Raw genomic sequence first — 19,683 nt, 5'->3', positions numbered from 1 at the left:
GCATCTCTCACCCCAGCAGACAGGTGGGTAAGCGGTACCCATCACTTGAGCTTCAGCCACCACGGTAAGACAAACCAGGCCGAGAGGAGGCAGCCCCCATAGCAGCTTCGAGATGGCTTTTTAAATGCTGGTGGCGCCTGAGCTGGCAGTCCTGATGGTCAAGCATGACCCCCTCACACACGGTCTCGTAGATTCACTGCCCAAGTTCACGTGTGCCTCTCAGTTGCATAGTTAATGAGTTCGTACACTTTCCTGTTAGAGTCTTCCCTGCCCCATGGGAGGCCTGTCTTTCCTCCTCACATTCCCACCCAGGATGCTCTGGGTAACCGGCCTGGGGCTCCTTCGCCAAACAGACACACACGGTGCCTTGGAGGAGCTACGTAAGATCTGCTTGCTACATTTTAGGTTAAAATACTTAAAGGAATCTTTAACATAATTGTTATTGGTAAAATCCATCTTTTATGTGCAAATGGCCGAGCTTCTCCTTTTGAAATGTTTTTCAGAGATGGAAACGGTGTCATATTGAAAATCTCAGTCATCATTAAAATTGAGGCGTGCCGTGCTACTCACTGGTTTCTGCTGCGTGAAGATAGGTGATTTATAAAGCTGGGGATTAGAGTGGTCTGTTGCAAGAAAAACAGTTGTCACTTCGCTAGTTCATTGTGATTACATTTAACTCATCTGTTGTTTCTCACCGAGGGTACCGTTGTTCTCCTCTGATATAAGCTGGTGTTGCCTGGATCGTCATGAGTGAAGATCACATCCCAAGAGTAGGAAATGCAGACAATAAAAGAGCAGAGCACTTGCCCTAGCACAGGGTTGACTACAAGAGAATTTACAGAAAGAAGGATGGAGACCGAATATCAGAGACACTGGGAACTCACCACTTTGAGATAAAATGTTTGAAAGCTAGAGATTTAAGGTCATCCTCTTTTCAAGAGACTCAAGAACTACTGAGAACGTAAATGCCTCTGTACTTTGCTGGTTACTAGGTATTATTACTGCAGCCTTTTATATCTACTAGGCAGAGTCTGGGGTTCTCTCTGAAGAGGGGTATTTCTCTACATCTCGAATTTACCCCAATGACTAATTTCTCATTTCTAAAAGTTCTATTCTTTTTTAATATGTGGGCTCTTTTACAGTACAACTTACTTTTTTGTCCTGTTTGCTGGCCCTTGGTCAATCTGAGAGCACTTCTTTTACAGTCTCTATCTGCTAATTTTAGGACGTGGAGGTCTCAGAGTGGCTCCAGCTGCTGTTGCGCTAGCGCCATGGGCGCATCTGCGGTGGTGGGGCATTAGCTAGGATCTCGAGTGTGGCCTGGGCTGAGGATGTGTCCGCAGATGGTCTTGAATTTGCAGAAGCCAGCAGCTGAACAGAAATTCTCCTTTCCTCGGGGGTTCTGCAGCTCCAGGTGACATCAGCTTAGAGCCTGGTCCTGGTGAGGCCGCTGTCCTGACGGGTACCTGGGGAGGCTCCACGCTGCTGGGCAAGCTGTCCTATTGCCCCCCCCAACCCCCGTCATGGACAGACGCTTCTTCAGCCTTTCATTAAAGGGCAGTTTGCAGGGGTGGTCCTGGTTCATTTCTCTCCCTGTCCATTTTCAATTCTGAAGTCAATTCCAACCCTTGAAGATTTTCCTAACTTTCTTGGGAATAGAGCTCTATATTTAAAAGGACAGTAGATATTTTATGCAGCACTTTCTATCTACTGAGTGCCTATAGCTTTCGGCTCTATGCTGGGGACAAAGCAGTAAGTAAGCGGCCCCCGACCCCTGCCCTCCTGGGGCTTCCCTCCTGCCCCTCTAGGATTTTGGCACAGGAGTGCTTCCAGGTCAGCTGGTTGCTCTTCGGCCGGCTTTACTTTTTTCTTCCTTTTGGCCATGCCGCACGGCTTGCAGGATCTTAGTTCTCCAACCAAGGATTGAACTTCGGCCCTCAGCAATGAAAGCGCCAAGTCGTAACCACTGGACCACCAGGGAATTCCTCCAGCTTTACTTTTTCTTTTTTTTAAAATAAATTTATTTATTTATTTACTTTTGGCTGCGTTGGGTCTTCGTTGCTGCGCACGGGCTTTCTCTAGTTGCGGTGAGCGGGGGCTACTCTTCGTTGCGGTGTGCGGGCTTCTCATTGCGGTGGCTTCTCTTGTTGCGGAGCACGGGCTCTAGGCGTGCAGGCTTCAGTGGTTGTGACATGCGGGCTCAGTAGTTGTGGTGCACGGGCTTAGTTGCTCCGCGACATGTGGGGTCTTCCCAGACCAGGGCTCGAACCCATGTCCCCTGCACTGGCAGGCGGATTCTTAACCACTGCACCACCAGGGAAGTCCCAGATTTACTTTTGAGTTACATGCTACTCTGTACATTTAAAATATGAATAGCCTCCGTATTTTAACACATTTGGTACCAGCCCAAAGCTCTGAATTATTAGATGTTAAAACGAGCACTGAAATCAAGCTGATCTTTTAAGAAAAGCAGACCTATTAATTTAGTTTCTACATATTACACTATTTCGTTTGGTTGTCATCTTAATAATTATATAAACTTTTTATTTTGAACAAATATACAGGCTTCTTCAAGTGTCGTTCGATTAAAAATGTGTTCCTCTGTTTGAACCTCACCTTTGAAGGATCACACAAAAGGACCCTTGAAGTCCTATGAGGATGTTCATCTGGGACATTTGATTCACCTACAGCGGCTCCCATGTCATCTGTGGAGGCTGGTCAACGACAGAAACTTCTAGATCCTCCTCATCTACGACACATTTTACTCTTTTCTGGTCTATTTTTGCTAACGGAACATTAAACTCTATGGACAACTAATTGCTCCTTGTCAGGGTGCCATTACTCCATTGTTACAAAAGCCAAAATACAGACAGGCTGTGGCAGAAATTTCCATCCAGGGCCACACAACCGCCACATTCACAGCATTTTCACGCAACACAGAGATCTCCTCCAGAAAACACGTACTTCCCCCTTCATCGCCAAGTTCCCGAAGGTTAGATTCTGAAACCATCCTCTGCCCACTCTCCCGAGATTCTGATTAAGACATCGAACGCACTGACCTCGTCCCGTGCAGACCGTTTACGTGAATGGACACCCTCCTCAGGGGCCCCCAGGCTGTGGGCTCGCGTTCGTCTCGACACCACAGCCACCTCCCTGTGTTATTGCTGGGAAGCCCGCAGCCCACACCTGCCCCTACGTGGCGTGTCCCACGCCCATTTACACTGCTAATTTCCTGGCCATCTTCAGAGATAGTGGCTTATAAGTTACTTTCCACACTTAAGGAGACAACTTCACTATCTCGATATACCAAACACAAACAAAAAAGCTTTTCATTGTAGCCACTTACTTATTACACACTGGCAACACTACTTTCTAACTAGGACTCCGTTCCGCCTGCATCCCTGTGACCTCATCTCCCGTGACTTCCATTTTGTTCTGGCCGGTTTTGCTACCCCTTCTTCCCAAAGTGGTTTATCGGGTCAACACCTGCGCACACATACTTGGCATAAACCCCACGTCGTTTTATCGAGGCTGGTATGTCACAGCTGAGGCCGAAGGGATAGCTCGTTGATTAAAGGACAAGAGGAGGGGCTCAGGAGAAGATCTCTGAGATTTCTGACCCAGAAACTCAATCCTCTGGGCACAGGCTCGGTGTCATTTATGTGTGTAATCTGACCAGTGCCCGTGCTCGGCTACTCCTCATTCAGAACTATTTTTAAGGCACCCCACACATTCCAAACCACATATTCCGTACCCTGCTCTCCTTAACAAATGGGAATCTCTCAGCAGATTTGCCGGGAGCCACAGGGAGCAAAGTCAGGGAAGAATCCAGCGCCACGTGAGAATCTCGCTGATATCTCCCGAGACGAACGGGCAACAGCAGTAGTGGTCCTTCTGAAGTCTGGTTGCTTTGTTCTCCTCTGAGCAGCTAACTTCTGTGTGGTTGCATTAGTAGGTTAGTGGGTGTTAGCAGGTTGTGACTCCGGCTCGCTCTGGCTGTGACAGTTCTGAGGCTGGGTAGATACACCTTCCCCTCCCCTGAGCTTATCGTGTGCAGTCAGAGGGGCAGACCTCTCACTTCACAGATCTGTTATCTGCTAACACAGTACCCTGGAAGAAGGTAGTTTCTTTTTCACCTTGTTGTTGTTACCGCTGCTACTGGTACTGCTAGTACTAGTAGTAGTAAAGTCTGGGCGTTTAGCCAAACACCCAAATCTTGTCAAATAAGCACTTAACTTCTTTCCCCTTTCCCCAGACTTGAAAATCCATAAGGCAAGAAACATAGAAAGCACTTCACAGATGGAACTTGAGAAATTGGGACTGAGAAATTTTCTGAACTTCAGCTTAAGTTCAGAAAGTTGTTTCTTCTTTTAAGCCACTGATCCTGGGGCTCCTATCAGTCCCTCCACCGCCCACTCCGAGGAGCTAAGGGCCAGGAGCTGAAGGAAATTCACACGTGTACAGGAGTAGTTGGCTATGCAGACAAACCAGGGTCATTTCAAGGACAACGGAAGAGGTAGTAAAGAAAACTGCTAACAAGGGGGAAGGATGGATTCAGAGTTTGGGATTAGCAGATGCAAACTACTACATATAGAATGGATAAACAAGGTCCTACTGTATAGCAAGGGGAACTATATTCAATATCCTGCGATAAACCATAATGGAGAAGAATATGAAAAAGAACATATATAACTGAATCACTTTGCTGTACAGCAGAAATGACACCCATGCCATGTGACGTGTGTCTTTAACCCAGAGCAGCTTCTCTGGCTGGGCCTCCCTGCTACCTGACGGAAGCTTTGTGCACTGTTTCCATTAGAGCCTCACAGGAAAGCAACTGTTGGCAATGAATTCGGTTACATTTTCATTAATAGGTTTTAAGAGTTCTGCTCCCTAGAACTGTCCACTGTACAATTCTTTAATCCAAAGTAATATTCGAAGACCAAACTGAGCAGTCTGTCGGGGTGATGTCCACCCCAGGGATGCAGCAGCTCCACTGAGTCCAGACCCTACAAGCGATCTCCACGCGGCTCTTCTTATAAAAGGGAAAACTATGGAGCCATCGGAGGGGTCCTAGAATACGTTTCATCTTTTAGAAAGTATTTTAATATACAATGTGTTTGCATCCATAATTGAGTTTTCTCTTCTGTGTGAAATGCCTTGATGAATAAAAAATGAGAACAAAGGATGTTTAACTCCTGAGTAATTCTATTTCCCCTTCTAGAAAACGATGCTCCTGGACCTTGCCTTTCACTTTGAGTTTTTTTACTTCCTCATTAAAATGTATAAAATTAAAGGAAACCAGACAGATGCTTAAAAGAAGAAACATTCCACGGCAAGATAGCTGGCCACACAATTAGTCCCCCGGGGGATCTGCATTTGGAAACACCACCCCCACGGAGACAGAGCTCGGTACGGAGGCGTCCAGGCCCAGTGGGGACCAGTCCCTGTTGTACAGGCAGCACTCCTCACAGGAGGGGTCGGGGTGGGGAGAGGACTGACCAGGCCCGAGGAAACGGTTCTGGACCCAGTTCCACCACCACCGGCTGGGGGGTGGGGAGAATTTGCTGACACTGCATCACACTTTTTCTTCTCATCTGCACAATGAGGGGATTCGTCTGAAGTTCCCTTCTGAGCTACACTGTTCAGTGACCCTAAGTCACATGGCAACAGCTAACTCTGCTAATTGACCTATTACGAAGGTTTAGTTTTCCCACAGCATTGTTTGATTCAACGAAGCATTTCCCTCTGTCCAAAACCACTGCCAGTTTCTGAAGCTCTGCAAAGCACACGTGTCTGGGCAAGCGAGGAGCACGCTCATCACTCCTGCAGGATCCAGCAGGGCCTGGGGGGCGAGGAGCCCTCTGACACTCACCAGAGTGAACCGGACATGGTTACATGGGACATGCCCTGAACGGTGTATCAGAGGGAAGAGGACTCCAGGGACAGGACCAGGGAGCAGCCCGTGGAAAACGAGGAAGGGCCACGGTGGGCACAGAAAACGGGCGTCGACACCCCACCTCTGGCCATGGGTTTTGGTGCCAGTACCCTGTGTGCAGGACAGGGCGCAGACGGGCCGGTCATGGCCTTACGTGTCCTATCATTTGACATACGCTGATTGACTAGTTTTTGCTCATTTTTACTGTATATTTATAGTTATAAAATAAAATTTATAGTTATAAAATCATACAGGAAAAAAAAGAAAATCGGTACCAGCCACAGGAGCCGCAACACTCCTCGTCCTCTCCCCTGCCTTTTGGGAACTGCTATGATGCCTCAGAGCTGAATGGCAACATCCCCGCTGGGACTGATGAATGAAGACCCTTCATCCCGACCTTTTCTAATGCAGAACATACGGCTCTAACCCTGCAGTAACCTGCCTCAATGGGCAGTACCAGAGCCAGACACTCACTCCTCGGGGCCACCTGTCCTTCTGTACTGGGTTGAATTACTTGCAGGGAAGAGCATTCACCGAGAGGACAACTGCTGCATACAATGGAGTATTTGTGGTGGCTCCAAGCTTTGTGGACATGGGTTGCTATGACAACGGACTGCTGAAGAGCCGCCGGGTCAGGAGAGCATCCCTGATTCTGCCCTACAACTGGAGCACCTGCATGGAAAACGTGGGGCGGGCCCACAAGACGCAGGAGGGACATGCTTCGTTTTCAGTCCTGCTTTCCTTACTGCCTGACAAGAAGCCACAGAGCACTCACCAGTCAGTCTCATATGCTTTGCCAGAGGACCCAGCAGAACCAGTGCCCCTGCCCTCACCCTGTATGGACCCCTCAGTTCAGTTGCATGCAATGGATCCTGATTCAGTTAAGTCTCCCCTGGTTCCACATCGCCCCCCCCTCCCCGTTCCGTAGGGGCCTCGGACCCAGGTAGGAACCCTCACACCATACACAGCAAAGGAAGGGAAGGAGGGGAGGGGGCGTGGCCGCTGGGACCCACCCCTGCTGACCTCCAGGTTGAAGCAGCTCTGGGCTCCGGGCCGGCAGCTCCCCGCGTCCCCGTCGGCTCGACGGTGCAGCTCCCGTGTGGCTCGGAGGTGCAGGGGCCCCCGCTCCTCCCCTCGCTCCTGCCCGGGCTGCCACTCCAGCTGATCTCTCAGTTTGGACTGTTAGGTGCACGGGAGGGATTTGTTTTTTGTTTTTGTTTTAAAATTTTAAACAAAACACAAAGGACAAGAGGGCAGGGTGAGGTGGGGAAGGTAGACAGATGGCTGGAGAACTACGGGATGAGGAAAAGCATGACCAGAGTAACCAACGTAAACACAGCGGCCTCAAAGAGAAAAGAGAACAGAGCCAAGATGAAGCTGAGCAAAATGGCGGGCTGAGAGATTGAAAAGCAAACAGAGAAAGAGGGAGAAGGCGGCAGCACGCTGGTTATGAGGCGCATGCGATGGGGACGCATGAGTCAGACTCGCCCACAAGCGCACTACCCACGAAGGATACGGAAACAAGGCTCCTGCTGCTTCCTCTCTGCGGTCGCGCGGCGAAAGCCACAGTCCAGGGCGACGCACGCGAGAGCAGTCCTGGGGCTACTCCACTCGCCGCCCGCTGCTCCGGGGGTTCTCTGCCACGCTCCTCGCCCGGCTGGGCTGTGTCGCAGAGGGAGCGGGTGGGCTGGCTGCCTACGGCCTTCAGGGCTGGACTGTCCCTGGGGCAGTGAACCCAGGCAGGGACGCACGCGCTCCCGGGAAGTCCGCTAATTATCCTGACCATGAAGTGCGTTTGTACTGCGTCTTAAACTCCTCTTTGCTTCTTCGTTGGGATGGCTGGTCGTTCGGGACGCCAAAACAAAAAAGAAGGGACAGACTGCGACGATCCTAGCGCTGCCAGCAGGATTAGCCTTGTGTCAAGAGGGAGAAGCTCTTAGCTAAGAGCAGCGGCGGTGCAGTTAAAAATAAGAGGAAAAGGGAGAAAGAAACAAGGCGACAAAAGAGAGCTAAACCAAATCAAACCAAACTGGGGGGGGGGGTAAAGAAAAAAAGGAGAAACCCAACCAATAGAAAGGTTTTGGTTGGAACTTGAGGCTTTAGTACAATGCAGGTTTGCGATCATAACCAAGCAGCCGTGAGCAGGATGAGCTGCAGTGCGGCAAGGCCAGCGAGGAGGAGGAGGAGGGAGCAGGGAGGCAGAGCCGGGAGCCCCCTTACCTGCAGGCCCGGGCCCAGCTCCTTCCCCAGGTTCCCGACGGGGGAGTCCCCGGACACGGAGGTCACAGAGGACAGGAAGCTGGAAGACTCGGTGAGGTGGGGCAGAGGGGACAGGCCCTCCCCCAGCCGCTCCACCTGCTCCAGGAAGGCCTGGAGCTCCTTCCTGAAGGCCTTCATCCTCGCATTGAGGGTCCCCAGCAGCTGGGGCTCCTCCTTGGCGCCCTGGACGCCGGCTCCCGACAAGGCCCCACCGCCCTGCAGCGGCATGTCCGTGAAGCCGTCGGTGTCGGTGATGATGCGCTCCACGGTCCGCTCCAGCCGCTCGGCCTCGTGTCTGATGTTCGCCAGGCGCTCCGAGTCCTCCCGAGCGCGGAGCAGCTCTGCCGGGCACTCACCAGCCTCCGACGGCTTCCCGCTGCCGAAGCCCGACGTCTTCTCGAAGGTCTCCTCCGAGTCGCTCTCGCCGCCGATGGGGCCCTCCCGCCGGGGCTGCAGCGCGCGGCCGTCCTCCCCGTCGCTCTCTTTCTTGCCCGCGTCGCTGTCAGCATCGCTGTCGCGGGGACTTGGGGCGCGCGGGCCCGGGGGCGCGACCGGGTCACAGCGTGGGGCGCCCAACAGCAGCGCCTGGTTCTCATGCTGCAGCGTCAGCACCTTCCCGCTCAGCTCCCTGATCTGCAGCCGCGCCGCTTGGAGCTCCTCCTGCAGGGGCGCTCCGCCGCTCGCGCCCCCCGCCGGCCACGCGGGCTCCGGCCGCGGCTCGAACTTGAACTTGCTCAGCTCGTGGGTCAACTGTCGGTTGTGGTCCTCGATCTCGGAGATGGACCTCCGCAGCAGCTCCGCCTCCTCCTCCACGAACTGCAGGTGCCGGCGCAGCTCTGCGGAGGACTCCAGGGAGTCCCCGAAGGGCGAGGTCGGAACGCCGGGCAGGGGCTCCCGGCCCGCAGCGTCGCGCTCGTGCTGGCCCCGCAGGTCCTCCATCTCCGCCTTGAGGCCCCGGTTCTCCACCTCCAGCTCCACGATCTTCCGGCCCAAGATGCTGGCTTCCTCCTCCACCAGCTTCAGCCGCAGCTTCAGCTCGGCCTCCCGAGTGCTGGGCGGCCCGCCGGCCTCCCCCGTGGGGAGCGGGCTGTCCACGTCCCCGTAGAGGGCCTTGTACCTCTGCAGCTCCTGTTCCAGCCCGTCCTTCTCCCGCCCCAGCCTGGCCATCTTCCTGAGCATCAGCGAGCCCTCCTCTTTGGCAAACTGGAGCTGGCACCTCAGGTCGGCGCTGTCATCCTGCCAGGAGAGAACAGCCCAGAGGACGGTTATTTGAAAACACCCAGTGTTCCTGTTTGTGATGATTTCCCTCGCACCTCGCCCCCGACACACGCACACACAAAACACCGATCTTCCCATCAGTGCGTGGAGTCGCTCATTAGAGGGACCACGACAGAGCCAGGGTGAGCCCGGGGTCTTCATGGGGGCACCGGGGACTGCTGGTGGTGGCTTTGTCACAGAACAAAGGAAACCAAACAGTTTGGAAAAACGTGCACATGAAAACCATCACCCAGGAGATGAGTGAATGAGATGAAACCCAGCCCCTTCAGCAACGTGGCGACCCCCCGCCCCCGCTCCGTTACTTTGTGGGTCCACCCTGACAAGTGAAAGACCCCAGGCCCCTTGCTCAGCCTGGGGCAGGTAGACAGGCCTCTGTGGCCACTTCCACCTGTTGCCACTTACCTCCTACCTCATCAGAGGGGTGGGCCAGCACCTCACAGGTATTAACAGGATGGGGAGGCCAGGTGACCCCAAATCAGAGCCCGGCTTTGCTGGAACCTGAGACACGGCAACCCAACTCTCCTCCTCCCCTGCCTCCCCTCCCCCAACGAATCACAGGGATGGCACGAGGACAAATCATGAGATGATGGGCATGAGGGTGCTTTGGAAGCCGAGGTGCACAGTAAGTACCAAGCTCTGACGGTTAGTATGAAATGGTTACTGCAAACCTAAGCCCGGGTGACTCGCACCCTCCTCTCCCCATGCGAACTTGACTTTGGTTACGTTCTGCGCCTTTATTGGCTGTAACACAGCACGAAATTAAACTCAGAAACCCAAGGCCAGGTGTTAAGTGGTTTAAAACCTGAGAAGTGGTGGTCATCGGGATCCCAGAGGATTCTGGAGGGTCACCGGAGCAGGCTCGCGGCTACTAAAAGCCCACACTGCTCGGCTGAGGTCAAGAAGGCAGTTTCTGGAGCAACTGGAAAGTGGCCTCTGCCTGCGCAGCGCAGGTCTCAACGCCCTGAAGCTGCGTGAACTCTTCATATTCAGTGGCTGGCAACAGTGACCGATTTCACGAATCATTCCTCTGGGATTGGCTACCAAGTTTCAAAAGGCTGTCATGGGGGCAAAGGCTTAGGCAAAGGCTCCCCCTGCCACGCAAACTCAGTGATGCGCTGGGTGGCGGTCACACTCCATCAACCCAGGGGAGGGAGAGTCGTCATCTCCACGGCAAGTCAGCCCCCCCGGGGGAGGATGACTCTTCCAGATCACTTGTGTGCAAACAGGCCCGCAGGGCTGACGCAGCCTCATCCTCAGAGAACATGGCTCATTCTCTGCCCTGTTCTTGTCGCTCGCTTACCATTGGGCAGAAAGACATAGAAACGCCTCCCCGGGTGCCCACACCTTTCCTCCTCCTTCCACCCCTAGACCCCTCCTGCCCGAGCCACAAACCCATAGAAGGAAAGAAAAGCAGAGTGACAGGTAAGATTCAAAGAAAAATCACAGGCCAGCTGTGAGCCAGAACCACACGGAAAGCAGCCCTGGTGCTGCCCGCACACCCTCTGAGGGACTATCTCTCACGCCACCTCTTGGCAGAGGGCCTACCGGTCCTGCTCCTTCTGTCCACGGCACCAGGGGCTGAGCGCAGAGCCCTGGGGAACCAGCCCCTTTTGTCCAAAGCAGAGCCCTCAATCAAGGTCGTTGTGAAGGTCAAAAGGAACAGCATATAGCTGACTAGTTTGTATGTAGCCCATCTCCACACTCGAGCACGCTGAAGCCAACCTTCTGCTTTGTCTGAAACTCAATTAATTTGGGGAAAAGGAGCCAGTAATTCTGGTTTTTTTGTTGTTTTTTTTTTTTCCTGTTCGCACATCAGGAGAGTTATATATAAATGTCACTGGGAGGAGAGCATGGTCTTCATGATCTAAGAACTTATCACATTAAGGATCTGGGTTGTTTTTGGTTAGGCAGACATAACAAGGGTGTCTGTGACCTGCTCAATGGAGCAAGATGGGTTATCACTGCTGGGGTAATGATATATATATATTTTAAAGGGCCTACCTAGAATACACGGGCTGTAAAAGACATACTATATTTAATCCTAAGGGGAAAAGCATACTTACTTGTTGATTCATTCATTCCTTCGGTAAATACTGAATACCTACTATGTACCAGAAATTGGCATGTTAAACAACCCAGTTTCTTAGAACTTTTGAGAGTAGATCAAAAGCATCTTTTCAATTTTTGGTAAACATAGATTTGTAGGAAATCTATTGTATCCAAATACACAGAGAGGTCTTTGTTGTCACAGGAAGGAATGGAGTTTGAATAAACTAAAATACATATCAATGGAGATAGATTGTCAATACTTTGTAAATGAATCAGTTTGGAGGTGACAAGTCTGGGATAGGAAGACCCTTAGCCCCATCATTAACTTGATAGCCAGTGTTTGTACTGTGTCCAAAATCACCTAAACGATCCTATCTCCCCGGAAGCACAGAAATTCAACTTCGTGCCTGGGGACAGACGTGGAGATCAGAGAGGAGAATGTTGCCAGCCACAAGGGAACTCCACCTCCAGCCCAGGACTCAAGCCTGGGCGGACCCAGGGATGGGCAGGGCCCCAGCCGTGACAAGTGTCCTGACCCTACTTCCCTGGAAACTCACAACTGGTGAGGCCTTGAGACGGTGGAGGCCAAGGGGCAGAGTCACCTGCACAGTTCAGGATGCTTTTGTCTCAAACCAAGATCAGAGGGTCTCAGGCCATCTCTCCTGAGGGTTTCCCCCAAAAGTTGAACTGAGAAATCGGGGAAGGCACACGAGAGGCACATGGAGACTGGGCCTTCCCCAAGGGTTCTGTACTTGGTTGTAAGTACTCATCTGCACCCCCCTTATACAGGTAAAAAAAAAACCCAGAGAGCCCTCAAATTGCCTTGATTTCTAGAAACCTCACACCATCCGCCCCCACCCCCTCTCTGCCATTCCCCACAGTCTGATTATAAATTACAACCATCCTTCTCTGTCTCCTTGAACTTAAACCCAGGTCAGGTAAAGAAACAAGATTCTATGATAGGGCTTCCCTGGTGGCACAGTCGTTAAGAATCCACCTGCCAATGAAGAGGACACGGGTTCGAGCCCTGGTCCAAGAAGATCCCACATGCCGTGAAGCAACTAAGCCCGTGTGCCACAACTACTGAGCCTGGGCTCTAGAGCCCGCAAGCCACAACTACTGAAGCCCGTGCACCACAACAAGAGAAGCCATCGCAATGAGAAGCCTGCTTGCCGCAACTAGAGAAAGCCCGCTTGCAGCAACGAAGACCGACACAGCCAAAAATAAAATAAATTTTGTAAAAAAAAGATTCTATGATATACCCTAGTGAGCGTCCAATTCATAGATTACCTGAGGATTGATCAAATATCCCAAAAGCCTTCCTGTTCCTTAAAGAAACTACCCACATACGAGAAATTCTAATAGATGATTAAAGCATGCTTCATTTCTATGCAACACCCATGCATTACTGGGCCTGACTAAACCATGACTAACGCAGTTTTTGACGGAAAGGCCATCTCTGAAGCCAAGGGAGTGTGTGGCTTTAACAAAGGGATCAGACTTCCTCACTCAGTGGAGGCGGCTGGAGCAGTGTTTTGGGGGCTGGGTGTGTGGGGAGCTGGGCTCAGCCTATTCTGGGGCGGGAAGCCAAGTCCTTCTAATGAGATGGGGAATCACAGCCTCAGCTAAAGCAGCACGGGCTGGATACCCATCTTATCTTGTAACTGAAGACTTTCTAAAACTCAGCCAAGACTCCAGGGGAGGGGTCTAGGCTGATCTCAGGCTCTGGTTTCAGGAGATGGTCCGATAGCTCCAGGAATGCAGCGTGAAAGCAGGTCCAGTAACCTTCCCACGTGACACACCTGGTGCAGGCAGAGAAGGCAAGCAGGGCATGGAGGGGAGGACACACACAGGGCCACCGCCGCCACCACCAGCGGAAAGGCCTTGACAAGCGACAGAAATATATCGCTACGGGTATATATTCTTTGGCTTGCAAGTCTGCCGTCTGGCCAGCCCCCCAGCGCTGACTGCGCGTGCGCCTACCTTGCGCCGGGGCGCCAGTTTCCTCTGAGTTCTGGCTGCGGACCTGCAGTTCCCAAGGCGCTCCGTTCCACCGCTCTGCCAGACAGAAACTCCTTGCTCAACGATCCCGCAGGCTGGGCACTTAACCTGCTCCCGAGCCCGGGTCTCCCCTCTCCTGTCCCCAGCCTGACTGACCCTAGGGTGAGTACACTGCACGCTGTCCATCCCGCGATGGGTAGAGGCGACCCTTTTAAAGAGAAGCTCTTCCCTGGTCAGGAGCCAGTACGTTGAAATAGACTCAAAGCCCAAGGGGGTTGAAGCTCCCAGTAGTGGGGACGACAGATTTTAATGTCGCCCTTCTTAGCGGATTCCAAAGGGAGATTTGGGGAGCAGAGACGTGGAGAACAGTTAACCTCTGGCATTCCTCCAGCTCACGCAGCCAGGCCCTCCGTGAAGGCTGCTCTGGGGATGGGGGACTTTGGAGAGGGGAGAAAGCAAAGGGAATCAGGTGTGGGATTCACAGGGAGGCCGGCCCCGGGCCTCGGAGCTCGTAGTTTCCTGGACTTACTGCATTTCTCTAATTAGTCCTCGCTCTGAGAGCTCAGGAAGTTGACACCCCAATGATGCCTTGTTCTCGCCAACACCTAATACTAGCAGCAGTTTTTTTTTTTTAAAGAAGGAATCCAGCAAAGCGAGTGTTCAGAAAAGCTAAGGAAGTTCTGAAGGCCACGTGCCATGTGCACAGAAAGGGCCCCACTCTTACCACCTTAGAGAGAACACCTTGTTTTCAATTAGGACAATTTAAGACACCCTTCAGTTTGTGCATTAAAAAAAAAAAAACCAACACTCAAAACAATGCTGTATGGATGACCCGACACAACGGCAGCTGTGCTCTTTTACTGCTTTACTGTGTGAATGTCTTCGAGGCCAGAACACCTGCCACCAGCTGTGAGCATGGCAGAGCCCTGCCTGAACGGCACGCAATTATGCTGCTCAGGAAGCCGGTTTGCTCTCCTCCTTCTTGAAGAAACCACCAGCTGATCGGTGCGAGAAACAAAAGAGCTGTTGGTTTGGGAAGACAGTTTTCACCCCACAGAGGCTTTGGATGAGTCCAGATGTTGGGGCAGCTCATGTTTCTCTGACGATATTGAAGGTGACACTAACACTTGAGAAAATTCAAAATGAGGAGACGTCGTAACATGAGAGTGGAACGCTGCTTACCTGAGTGAAGGCTTTCTTTTCTTTGTACATTTCCCGGCTGCCTCTTCTCTTCAGGGAACTCTGAAATAGATCCAGGTGACATTCTGTTACGGAGGGGGGGGGGTCACACGGGGGAGCCGGCACTAGGCGGCAGGTCCCCACTGGGAGGGGACACACACAGTGGACGGAGGCTCTTTTTGTCACTGGAATCAAGAAACAAACTAGAGTCAACAATATAAAGGCAGTCGGGGGAATTCCCTAGTGGTCCAGTGGTTAGGACTCCGAGCTTTCACTGCCGTGGCCTGGGTTCAATCCCTGGTCAGGGAACTAAGATCCCACAAGCCACGCGGCACAGCCAAAAAAGTATGTAAATATAAATATAAAAGAATACAATACAATACAATACAGTAAAGGAAGCTGGGTGAGCTCAGGGAGGCCTTCGCATCCTGAGAGGCTTTAAGTCCTGATTATTGGATTTGGGGTTTTCCCCAATCCTTCAGTTTCGTGAAGGAGGGAGTCTTGGGTCATTGTGACTGTGGAGGGGAGACAGGAAAAGGAAAAGGGTAGGAAGTTTTGGGTAAAAGATATGTAATGTTTCTGGAGCTGCCTTACCTTCCGAATTATGTTTTGTTTGGGCTAATATCAAAATGAATTACCATTTCCTGAGTACCTGTGGTCAGCAGTGAGGTGAAAAGTGGTCGGAGGGAGAGACGGTGGCCCTTGTTTACGGAGAATCCAGGTTGCGACATTCTCCACGACCCCACGCCAATTCCTGATTAAACATACCTCTTAGGTCTTAGCGAGTTCATCATTTCTTCATGTGGGAAGCGGCCAGGCTGGGTCCCCGCCTAGTTTTACATGCGTTACAGCGCACCTTTGCCTGCTATGGGCAAGAAGTGTGTCTGAAGTAAATCAAAAGGCCAAGGGATGCCTGAGACAGGAGCACAGGGAGGCAAGGCAGTTCCCGCTCACGCCAAGTGCGGAGCCAGAAAGAACGGCTGGAAGGAGAGCCAGAAGCTCTGAAGGGAAGACAAAGGAACCTGAAACCCAAAAGGATGGGTGTCATCACAGCACAAGTTACAAGAAAGCAGTTTGGAAAGTTAAGAGACTCCCCCCACGGCCAGCTTCACCTGAATGAGGGGGACCGGGGTCCCCTGGGAGCTGACCCAGAGAGGGGCAGTGCCCTCTCTGCTTTGTACCTTTGCTGCACCCCGCACACCGCCCAGCCTGGGAAGGAGGCTCTCCTGCAAGTCGCCTCCGTGACATCAGATCTCAACGTTAATTCACTCAGTTCTGTGTGCATTACAGTGTCTCGATGTCAGAAGGTTAGACCGTGCCATTTATTGGATGAATTTCAGGGTTAAGAAACAACTGAAATTCTAGCTGCCCCTGAGCCTCTCGGAGGCTGGAGGCCTGGGGAGAAAGGTAACTGAGATAAGGGATGAGAAAGTAGAGAGTCAGCACGGGGTGTGGGCGCCCCCCGGCCAGCCAAGGGGGGTGGAGGCTTGTCCCTAAAACCCCAGCTGCAGAAGTGGCTTTCTTTCCTTTAGCTTTTTCTGTAAAAGCAGGGTCAGACTACAAAGAGAATCACCATCTCCTCCAACAGGTGACGTTGAGCCTGTCTTAAGAAGAGCTTGAGTTTTTGTACCCATTGTAAGTAGGTTTTCCAAGATTCTTCACGCTGCAGTGAAGGAGTTTCTTTGATCTGAATGAGCCGAGTGAGATGAACGCTTCCGACTATAGAGAAGAGTTACGATAAAGCATCAGGGAGAGCGGCTGTTCCCGAGGCTTCAGCCTGAGGGGTTTAATTCTGGGACTGTGGTCGCAACCAGGGCCCACAGTGACTGCAGCAAGCCAGCCTTCTGCAAGCCGCCCTCCCGCATCACATCTTCCAAGAAACGGAAAACAGATTCTGCACTTGCTGAAAGAAAACTGTCTGGAAGCCAGAGGAAAGCTAGAAGTGGAGACAGAAGTTTCTGAAAATCTATGCAGAATCACAGTTGCTGCGTTTCGGTGCTGGAGGAAGGGGCGCTTTCTGGGGGAGCTCCCGCTGGAGGGGCCCGGGCACAGATTCCTCTGACCCGCCCGGGTGTCTTTTTCCCTTGCCCTGCCCTGAGCAGAACTGCCCAAGTCCTGTGATCCATCTAGCGAATCAGGGAACAGGCAGGAGTTTGGGGGACCCCCAACACAGATCTCAGCCACAGTGGCAACTGCAACAAAAAACACTGCAAGGATTGAGATTAACCAGCAATTAAGAAACCATAAAACTTTGCTGATGGACATAAATGAATGCTAGATGTTGTCTGATGGGAAGACCTATGTTACAAAGATGTCACATTTTTCCCAAATAATTTTATAAGTCATTTTAACCAAACTCCTCTCTGTCTCCATATATACATAGTGCAACATATATACACACAAATAGTATGTGTGTGTGTGAGTATATATACATACACACACAAATACTTTTTGTATATTTGTAAGGGAGATAAGAGGATGGAAGGACTTGACAGAAAGATTAAAAATTCAACTAGATCAGGGACAGGCCAACTTTGGCCGTCAGCACCAATGAACCCACAGCCTATTCTGTGACTAAGTTATACTGGAGCACAGCCTCATCTATGGATCAGAAAAAACCAGATCTATACCATGTATTTTAAAAAATTCCAGATGATTTAAAAATCTAAATGTAGAAATCACACACACACAAAATCCCAGAAAGAAAGAGATGAATTTCTATTTGTTCTGGGGGCATGAACTTTATAAACACAAGAAACAAAAGCTGAAACATCCAAGGAAAAGATAGAGTGGACTTATTAGATTAACATATTTTTACATTATCAAAATAAACCACTTACAGTATTAAAAAGCAAATGATAAAATGGAAAAAGAGATTTTTCAAACACAAGACAGACAAAAGAATACTATTCGGCAAGCAGTGAAACCATCTTAATAAGAAAATAAACAAATGGCCAATAAACACGATGACTAGTAATTAAAACAACAAGGTATTGTCTCTCACTTCGAGATTTATGGACCAAAAGAAGTATGACATCCAATGTTAGCAAGTATCCCCAGAGGCCGCCGCCCCCGACCGATCCGCGAGTCAGGGGCCGGCGAGGGGTCCTATAGCACGTCCAGTGGGCAGCTCAGCCTGACAAGTGCATATATCGTCAGCCAGGAACCCCACCTCTGGGAGCGTACCCTAAGGAAAAACGCAGAGATCTGTGTGAAGATTTGAATGAATCAAGAGTGCTCGTGACAGTACCTTTTATAATAGTAAATGAATACCGTGTAGGTTATTAAAATGAAGTTTTTGAAGAATACTTAAAGATGCCAGAAATATAATACATTAGAAGGAAGATGCAGATGACAAACACCATGTATTTTGTGACTTCACTTTATATCTAATAAGTTATAAGTATGCCTATGGGGAAGGGGGGTGGGATGAATTGGGAGATGGGGATCTACGTATATACACTACTGATACTATGTATAAAATAACTAATGAGAACCTACTGTACAGCACAGGGAACTCTACTCAATGCTCTGTGTTGACCTAAACGAGAAAGAAATCCAAAAAAGAGGGGATATATGTGTATGTATAACTGATTCATTTTGCTATACAGCAGAAACTAACAACATTGTAAAGCAACTCTACTCCAATAAAATTTTTTTAAAAGTATGCATATGCATTACATGTGTATGTGAGAAAAGTAAACTAGAGAAATGTATATCAGAATGTTAATAGCGATCCTCTTCGGGTGATAGAATTATGAGTGAGTCAATAATTTTCTTTTTTGGGGCTTTTCAAAGTCTCCAAATTATCTACAGTGAACACTATTTCCTTTGCAATTAAAAAAAACACAAAAAACAGGAAATTAGAATCCGTTTGTAAAGAGGTCAGAGAAAAGAGGCTATCGCTGATGTCCTACGTAGGGTTTCAGTAGCGCTTCATTAGAAGTTATCTGCCAACTTCTGGGTCTCTTTCCATAAGATGATATTGTTTTTATTAGTCTGGTCCTTGAGGTATGACTGGTACATATACGGTTGGTGAAAAAGACCAGGAAGCCCCCCGAGGATAGCAGGAACCGGCCAGGTACTCCACGGCACTGCAGGCAGGTGCCAAGCCGTCCTGAGCCCCCGGCCGGGGTGCAGGCCCCTCTGCGCTTGCGCCTCGAGTCTCGCCCAGGCAGGGATCTGTGCTCTGGGTGCACTGGCTGGGGACCCTGGGTACAGAAGGAGTTGTATGAGCATCATGGCCGGTTCACCCCTCTGGATGACTCAGATCCAGTGGAGTGTATCTACCAAGAAACAGTAAGGAAAGGGGTGAATGCTGACTATCAAATAAACACAACCCAGAAGGGCGGCTCCCCTCTGATTCGGTCCACTCTTCCTTTTTAGTCTGGCCAACTGCCAACAAAATCAACTCTCAATTCCTACTGAGAAGGGAAAAAAATTGAGTTTGAATCCAAATTGAATCCATCTACGCTGATGCATTTGCTGAGTACTGAACGTGATTAAATAAAACATGAAGTTTAGGCAATTTGGACTTGAATGTCAATTCTTAACGCTTCCTACTTTAAGTGAGCCCGTTTCTTCCAAGCGATTTCAGAAAAACTAACAAGCTCTCCATTGCTACAACGTTTCAGAGACAGGCTTTGGGCTTAAAATTTAGATTGGGAGTAAAAGGAGGCAGATGGCCCCCACTTGCCACACCTAGAGAAGGCCCTCGCACAGAAACGAAGACCCAACACAGCCAAAAATTAATTAATTAATTTTTAAGAAAAGGAGGCAGATGAAATTTAGAATGCTGTAAATCATGAGTCAGTATGGGAAGAGTAGGGATGGAAGCAGAAGATTTCAGAATTCTTAGATTCTTATTATTTAGAAAGTTGTTTGGATATGGGGGGCTGATTTGCAGCACACAGTTATACCATCAGAATAAGAAAATGAAGGTGCCTAGATCTTCTTCCTTTTAGGAAGACATTATCAGG

The 19,683-nt window shown here is 50.4% G+C and overlaps 1 protein-coding gene across 8 annotated transcripts in view; it reads right to left on the bottom strand.

Moving 5' to 3' along the window:
* Window positions 1-19,683, bottom strand: part of MTCL1 (microtubule crosslinking factor 1) — a 122,890-nt gene that overhangs the window by 37,279 nt on the left and 65,928 nt on the right. For 4 of the 8 annotated variants that reach the window (XM_049698265.1, XM_049698264.1, XM_049698260.1 and 1 more), the window contains exons 4-7: window positions 14,708-14,767; window positions 13,508-13,582; window positions 8,159-9,433; window positions 6,962-7,117 (exon numbers count right to left, since the gene is read on the bottom strand). In XM_049698265.1, the coding sequence (XP_049554222.1) occupies window positions 6,962-7,117; window positions 8,159-9,433; window positions 13,508-13,582; window positions 14,708-14,767 (1,566 nt within the window). The remainder of the gene's footprint in view (window positions 1-6,961; window positions 7,118-8,158; window positions 9,434-13,507; window positions 13,583-14,707; window positions 14,768-19,683) is intronic. The other 4 variants (XM_049698266.1, XM_049698263.1, XM_033439386.2 and 1 more) reach the window with 2 other exon arrangements.

The sequence above is a fragment of the Orcinus orca genome, chromosome 15 (assembly GCF_937001465.1).
Source record: "Orcinus orca chromosome 15, mOrcOrc1.1, whole genome shotgun sequence".
Classification (NCBI taxonomy): Eukaryota; Metazoa; Chordata; class Mammalia; order Artiodactyla; family Delphinidae; genus Orcinus; species Orcinus orca.
Note: the sequence above shows the minus strand (reverse complement) of the source record. Positions and strands in the feature narration are given on the sequence as shown.